Source organism: Rhincodon typus, chromosome 23, assembly GCF_021869965.1.
Source record: "Rhincodon typus isolate 14 chromosome 23, sRhiTyp1.1, whole genome shotgun sequence".
Lineage (NCBI taxonomy): Eukaryota > Metazoa > Chordata > Chondrichthyes > Orectolobiformes > Rhincodontidae > Rhincodon > Rhincodon typus.
The window spans coordinates 47,210,383-47,218,745 of NC_063354.1; the positions used below are offsets into that span (position 1 = coordinate 47,210,383).

At 45.8% G+C, this 8,363-nt stretch overlaps 1 protein-coding gene across 1 annotated transcript in view; it reads right to left on the reverse strand.

Moving 5' to 3' along the window:
- Nucleotides 1-8,363, reverse strand: part of LOC109934118 (xylosyltransferase 2) — a 149,917-nt gene that overhangs the window by 76,892 nt on the left and 64,662 nt on the right. Inside the window, exon 4 of the mRNA XM_048611157.1 lies at nt 477-652. Coding sequence (XP_048467114.1) covers nt 477-652 — 176 coding nt within the window. The remainder of the gene's footprint in view (nt 1-476; nt 653-8,363) is intronic.

An 8,363-nucleotide genomic window follows, 5' to 3' on the forward strand; every position in this document is an offset into this window, starting at 1 on the left:
CTTCAAAATTTCATCTAATCTCAGCATTCCCAGCTTTTTCAAGGAGAATTCTAGATTATCACTACCGTGTGAGAAAATGCTTTCTTATTTCATTCCTGAACTATCTGGTTCTAATTTTAAATTTGTGTGCCACTAGACTCTGGAGTTTTTTTTTCCCCAATTCATTTAGTATTTTAAACACTGCTATCAGATTAACCATGTAAATTCAGAGATGTACAGCCTAGTCTGTTATCATTTTAATGAACCTGTTGTAACCCCCTTCCAAGTTCCATATATTATTCCACGGGCTTGATACCCCTTTTCTCCAATTTCACCTTGCTTCATGATTGTCCTTTCTAATTTGTGTTCATGTTTGAAATCATGTCAGTACCATTTAACTTTTAGTCCAAAATATGCAATACGTAGATGAGTTTTTCAGTATAAAAACAACCAGTGACCAGGGCACTTTCGTCTATCAGGAATGCAGGAGCACCAACCTTGTCCACATGGATGTAATAAAAATGATATTGATGATAGATGGCTTTGATCAGTCGCTTGAGCTGCCTGATGGCTCTACCATGAACGACGAGCACATATACAATTCTTACAGGGGTCTGGATTGATGCCACATCTACACTGCTGTCGTCCCACTGGATGTTGCTGTTGGGTTTCCCTACAAAAAAACACTTAAGTTAGTACAATAACGACAGGTGGACTCGGATCTAAAGAAATCCTTCACAGGTTCCTTTCAATTTATTTCTCCCATTCTCACTTTTTTTTTTACATTATTATGACATCAGTAAAGAAACCAGCACCCTGCAGGCAATTGGCTACATTGCTCAAACACCTCATCAGGTGAACGACTGAAGCGATAGGCAGATCTTTGGAAGGTCTCATTTGAGTCTGACACAGACTTACTGATGTGCATGCTCCACTGGGAAGTGTGGGGGTAAAGACACTATGAGATTGAATCAACAATAATAATTGAGTGTAAAAGCAAGGAAATTATGAAAAATCTTTATAAAACACTAATTAGGTCTCAGATGAGGCACAGTCCCCAGTTCTGGGCACTACATTTCAGTGAGGGCCTTGGCTAAGCTGGCAAGGAATTTACTGCAGTAATGGGGAAAAAAAGGAATGAAAAGCTTCAGTTACGTGGAGAAATTGCAGAAGTTGGAAATGTTCTTAGAGCACAGAAAGGTAAGGGGAGATTTGATAAAAGCATTCAAAATTATAAGGGATTTTCATGCAGCTAACAGAGGAAAAAATATTTCTATGGAAGGTCACAGAGGATTCAAGCCGATTGGCAAAATATTCAGTCGGAAGATGAGAAAAATTAAGTTTAATGCAGCGAGTTGAGAGCTGGAAAGTATGCCTGAAAGTGTGGTGACCATTGATTACAATGGTAACAATCGAGGGAACTGGATAGATACTAAAAAATAAACAAAGAACAAAGAACAATACAGCACAGGAACAGGCCATTTGGCCGTCCAAGTCTGCACCGACACATTTTGCCCTTCCATACTAAAAACATCTTCACTCACAGGGTTCGTATCCTTCTATTCCCTTCCTATTCATGTATTCATCAGGAGCTATTGTTCCTGCTTCCACTACCTCCTCTGGCAACACATTCCTGGCACTCACCACCCTTTGTGTGAAAATCTTGCCTCGTACATCCCTATTAAACTCCCACCCACCCACCTCATTGCACCTTGAACCTGTATCCCCTAGTAACTGACCCCTGCCAGAAAGCCTCATACTTTCCACTCTATCCATGCCATTCACAATCTTACAAACTTGTATTAGGTCGTCCCTCAACCACCTGCGTTCCAGTGAAAACAAACCCAGTCAATCCAACCTTTCTTCATCGCTAAAATCCCCCAGGCAACATCCTGGTAAACCTTTTCTGTAAACTCTCCAAAGCATCTACATCCTTCTGGTAGTGTAGTGACCAGAATTGTATGGAATATTCCAAGTGTGGCCTAACTAAAGTTCTATAAAGTGCAGCATAACTTGCTTATCCTTATACTCAATGCCCATTCCAATAAAGGCCCTTTTTACTACCTTATCTAGCTACGCTGCCACCTTCAGTAATCTGTGGACCTGTGTACCCAGATCCCTCTGCACGTCAATACTCCTAACAATTCTGCCATTCACTCTATAATTTCCACCTGTACTTGACTTTCCAAAATGCATCACCTCACATTTGTCCAGATTAAACACCATTTGCCATTTTTCTGCCCATGCTTCCAACTGATCTATATCCTGTTATATCCTCTGACAAGCCTCCTCACTATCCACTGCTCGACCAATCTTTGTATTGTCCACAAACTTACCAATTAGACCAGCCACATTTTCCTCCAAATCTTTGATGTAGACCACGAACAGCAGAGGTTCCAGCACTCATCCCTGTGGAACATCTCTAGTCACAACACTCCATTCTGAAAAGCATCCTTCCACCATCACCCTCTGTCTCCTATGGCTGCCAGTTCTGTATCCATCTTGCCAACTAACCCCTGATACCATGTGACTTTACCTTTTGTACCAGTCTGCTATGTGTAAGGCAATGAGGAAACAGCAGTGGTGTTGGGACTAATTAGATTTTAAAAATTATTTCAATCGGAGGTGGGCATCGCATTTGTTGTCTATCCTTAACTGCCCTTGAGAAGATGGTCACCTCTTTAACTGAAGCAGTCCATGTGATGTATCCACACACACAATGCTGTTAGGGAGGGAGTTGCAGCATATTCACCCAGTGACAGTGAAGGGACAGCAATAAAATTATAAAGCAGGAATGGTGTGCTACTCGAAGACAAGCTTGCAATTGGTGATGTATCTGCTGCCAATTGGTGGAGTTGTGGATAGTCAGAAAGGATATCAAAGGATTGATCAGCTGGAAAATGGGACAGAAAAATAGCAGTTGGAGTTTAATCCATAGAAGTCTGAGGTAATGCATTTTAGGAGGTCAATTGTAAGAGGAATGTATGTTGTAAATGGCTAGACCCTTAGGAACACTGATACACAGACAGATTGGAACATAGAACAGTACAGCACAGGAATGGGCCCTTCGACCCACGATATGGTTCCAAACATGAGGGCAAATTAAACTAATCCCTTCTGCCTGCTCTTGGTCCATATCCCTCTATTCCTTGCATATTCATTGCTTATCTAAAAGTCCCTTAACCACCCGTATTGTATCTGCCTCCACCACCAATCCTGGCAGCACATTCCAGACACTGTGTAAAAGAACTTGCCCCTCACATCGACTTTGAACTTTCCCCCTCTCAGCTTAAATGCATGCCCCTAGTATTAGACATTTCAATTCTGGGAAAAAGATTCTGATTGTCAACTCTATCTATGCAACTCATAATTTTATCGTCTTCTGTCAAGTCTCCCTTCAGCCTTCGCTGCTCCAGAGAAAACAACCCTAGTTTTCCTGGCCTCTCCTTATAGCTCATATCCTGTAATCCAGGCAGTATTCTGGGAGGGGGAGTTGAAACAGTTCGCGACTGGGAGATGCAGTTGTTTAGTGCAAACCGAGCGGAGGTGTTCTGCAAAGCGGTCCCCAAGCCTCCGCTTGGTTTCCCTGATGTAGAGGAGACCACAACGGGAACAGCGAATACAGTATACCACATAGCCTCTTGTTTTCAGCGGCAGCAGCGCGAGCCAGAGTGCCGACGGGAAGGTATGGAGGTTTTTGTTTCTCCCTGTATAAAAACTTACCTCGTGCAGCAAGCGGCCCTCTCGTTTTCAGCGGCGGGTGAGTGGAGGGAACGCGAGCCAGGAAGAAACAGATAAATTCGGGCATTGGCTAAACCTGAAATACTATACGTGTAGTGTCTCCCACCCATCCTCCTCCTCTAACCAAAAAAGACTGTGTGGAGGTTCAGTAAGGTAAGGCTTTTTTTTATTCTTCTTCTGGAAATTTAGAGTAGAGGGAATGGAAGCTAGGGCAGTTGCATGCTCCTCTTGCAGGATGTGGGAGGTAAGGGACACTGCGGGTGTGCCCTCTGACTTCACCTGCGAGAAGTGCACCCAACTGCAGCTCCTCAAAAACCGTGTTACGGAACTGGAGCTGCAGCTGGATGAACTCTGGATCATTCGGGAAGCTGAGGGGGTGATAGAGAGGAGTTACAGGGAGGTGGTCACGCTCAAGGTACAGGAAAAAGGAAGCTGGGTGACTGTCAGGAAGGGGAAAGGGAACAGGCAGACAGTGCAGGGATCCCCTGTGGCCGTTCCCCTCAATAAGAAGTATACCGTTTTGGATACTGTTGCGGGGGACGACCTACCGGGGAAGGCCAGAGCGGACAGGTCTCTGGCACTGATCCTGGCCCTGTGGCAAAGAAGGGAAGGGGGGAGAATAGGAGAGCAATTGTAGTGGGGGATTCAATAGTAAGAGGCACAGACAGGTGGTTCTGTGGACGCGAACGAGATGAAAGGATGGTACGTTGCCTCCCGGGTGCCAGGGTCCGTGATGTCTCGGATCATGTCTTCAAGATCCTTAAGGGGGAGGGTGAGCAACCAGCAGTCATGGTACACATCGGTACCAATGACATAGATAGAAAAAGGACTGAGAATGTGAAAAACGAGTACAGGGAGTTAGGTTGGAAGCTGAAGTCCAGGCCAAACAGGGTGGTTATCTATGGATTACTACCAGTGCCACGTGATAACGATGTAAGAAATAGGGAGAGAGCGCAGCTAAACACGTGGCTGCAGGGCTGGTGTAGGAGGGAGGGCTTCCATTATGTGGATAATTGGAGCACATTCTGGGGAAGGTGGGACCTGTACAGTAAGGAAGGGTTGCACCTGAACCGGAAGGGCACAAATATCCTGGGAGGGAGGTTTGCTAGAGCTGTACGGGATGGTTTAAACTAGTTTGGCAGGGGGTGGGAAACCGGATTTATAATTCAGAGGATGAGGTATTCGGCCTTCCAACAGATACAACAGGGAGTGAGGTGGTTTATAAAGAAATGCGGTCGATGGAGCGTAATTGTGGACACCGAGATGGTTTGAGGTGTGTATACTTCAATGCGAGAAGTATCAGAAATGAAGCGGATGAACTTAGAGCATGGGTTGGTACTTGGAACTTGGGTAACTCAGGGAGAGGAATGGTTGTTGGAAATTCCAGGATTTAGATGATTTAAAAGAAATAGGGAGGGTGGAAAAAGAGGTGGGGGAGTGACATTGCTAGTCAGGGCGAGTATAGCAGCTACTGAAAGGCAGTTCAAGAATGACATGTCTACAGAGTCCGTTTGGGTTGAGGTCAAGAATAAGAAAGGAGCAGTCACTTTGTTGGGGTTTTTTTACAGACCCCCTAATAGTTGCAGCGAAGTAGAGGAGCGGATTGGGAGGCAGATACTGGAAGGGTGCAGAAGTCACAGGGTTGTAGTCATGGGTGACTTCAACTTTCCAAGTATTGATTGGAAACATTTTAGTTGTAATAGTTTAGATGGAGCAGATTTTGTCCAGTGCGCTCAGGAAGGATTCCTGACACAGTACGTAGATAGACCAACACGAGGAGAGGCCACTTTGGATTTGGTGCTTGGCAACGAACCGGGCCAAGTCTCCTACCTGTTGGTAGGAGAGCATTTTGGTGGTAGCGATCATAACTCTGTTTCTTTCACGATAGTCATGGATAAGGATAGGTACATACGGCAGGGTAAAGTTTACAATTATGGGATGAGTAATTACAATTCAGTTAGGCAAGAACTGGGTAACATAAATTGGGAACAGATGCTGTCAGGGAAGAGCACTATTGAAATGTGGAGATTGTTTAAGGAATGCATACTGCATGTGCTCAATATGTTTGTCCCTAGCAGGCAGAGAAGATGCGGTCGAGTGAGGGAGCCATGGTTCTGAAGAGAGGTCGAACGACTGGTTAAGAGGAAGAAGGAGGCTTATGTAAGGTTTAGGAAAAGAGGAACGGAAAAGGCTCTAGAGGGATACAAGTTAGCCAGGAAGGAGCCGAAGAAAGGGCTTAGGAGAGCTATAAGAGGGCATGAGAAAACCTTGGCGGATAGGATCAAGGAAAACTCCAAGGCTTTTTACACGTATGTGCAGAACAAGAGAATGACCAGAAAAAGGGTAGGGCCGATCAAGGATTGTAAAGGGAATTTGTGCACAGAGCCTAAAGAGATAGGAGAGGTCCTTAATGAATACTTTTCTTCAGTATTTACAACTGAAAGGGACCTAGTTGTAGAGGAGGACGTTGTGAAACAGGCAGGTGGGCTACAGGAGGTTGATGTTAATAAAGAAGATGTGCTAGGAATTCTGAGGAAGTTGAAGATAGATAAGTCCCCAGGGCCTGATGGGATTTATCCAAGGATTCTATGGGAAGCGAGGGATGAGACCGCAGGGCGTTTGGCGATGATCTTTTCGTCCTCACTGTCCACGGGTATAGTGCCGGAAGATTGGAAAGAGGCAAATGTCATTCCCTTGTTCAACAAAGGGAATAGGGAAAACCCCGGAAATTACAGGCCAGTTAGTCTTAAATCAGTGGTGGGCAAATTATTGCAAAGGGCTCTGAGAGATAGGATTTCTGATCACTTGGAAAGGCACAGTTTGATTCGTGATAGTCAGCATGGATTTGTGAGGGGTAGATCATGCCTCACAAACCTTACTGAATTCTTTGAAGAGGTGACCAAACACGTGGATGAAGGTGGAGCAGTGGAAATGGTATACATGGATTTAAGTAAGGTGCTTGATAAGGTTCCCCATGGTAGGCTCATGCAGAAAGTAAGGAGGCATGGGATAGGGGGAAATATGGCAGATTGGATTCAGAATTGGCTGGCCCTTCGAAGACAAAGGGTGGTAGAGGATGGAAAATATTCAACATGGTGCTCAGTTACGAATGGTGTACCACAAGGATCTGTTCTGGGTCCTCTTCTCTTTGTGATTTTTGTAAAGGATTTAGATGAAGGAGTGGAAGGGTGGATTAGCAAGTTCGCGGAGGATACGAAGGTGGGTCACTTTGTGGACAGTGCGGAGGGCTGTTCTAGGTTACAAAGGGACATTGATAGAATGCAGAGCTGGGCTGAGAAGTGGCAGATGGAGTTTAACCCTGAAAAGTGTGAGGTGATTCATTTTGGAAGGACAAACTTGAAAGCAGAATATAGGGTTAACGGAAAGATTCTTGGCAGTGTGGAGGAGCAGATGGATCTTGGGGTTCATGTTCACAGTTCCCTGAGAGCTGCCACCAGGTGGATAGAGTTGTTAAGAAGGCGTATGGTGTGTTAGCTTTCATTAATAGAGGGATTGAGTTCAAGAGCCATGAAGTTATGCTCCAGCTACACAAAAGCCTGGTTCGGCCACGTCTGGAGTATTGTGTGCAGTACTGGTCACCTCATTACAGGAAAGATGTGGAAGCACTGGAAAAGGTGCAGAGGAGATTTACCAGGATGTTACCTGGGATGGAGGGGAGGTCTTACGAGGAAAGGCTGAGAGAGCTCGGGCTTTTCTCTTTACAACGACAAAGGATGAGAGGTGACTTGATAGAGGTGTACAAAATGATCAGAGGTATGGATAGAGTAGACAGCCAGAGACTTTTTCCTCGGGTGGAGGTAGCTTTTACGAGGGGAGATAGTTTTAAAGTGAAAGGAGGTAGATATCAGGGAGACGTCAGAGGTAAGTTCTTTACTCAGAGAGTGGTAGGGGCGTGGAATGCATTGCCGGAGAGGGTAATGAAGTCGGCCTCATTACGGGCATTTAAGCGGCTATTAGATAGGCATATGGATGATAGTATAAAGGTAGCGGTGGAGGTTAGATAGACCTTAGGTTTAAGGTAAAAGTTCGGCACAACATCGTGGGCTGAAGGGCCTGTACTGTGCTGCACTATTCTATGTTCTTTGTTCTATTAGCAGATGTGCAGGTGAACATCTGATTGATGTGGAAAGTCTTCTTGGGGCCTGGGATGGGGGTGAGGGGGTAGGTGTAGGGGCAGGTGTAGCACTTCCTGCGGTTGCAGGGAAAAGTGCCAGGTGTGGTCGGGCTGGAGGGGACAAGGGAGTCCCGGAGAGAGTAGTCCCTCCGGAAAGCAGATAAGGGTGGGGAGGGAAAAATGTCTTTGGTGGTGGGGTCGGATTGCAGATGGCAGAAGTGTCGGAGGATGATGCGTTGGATCCGGAGGTTGGTGGGGTGGTACCTGAGGATGAGGGGGATTCTGTTTTGGTTGTTATTGCGGGAAGGGGGTGTGAGGGATGAGTTGCGGGAAATGCGGGAGACACGGTCGAGTGCGTTCTCGACCAAACCCCTCCCATTCCTCAGACGACATGTCCATCCTGGGCCCCCTGCAGTGCCACAACGATGCCACCCGAAGGTTGCAGGAACAGCAACTCATAGTCCGCTTGGGAACCCTGCAGCCCAATGGTATCAATGTGGACTTCACA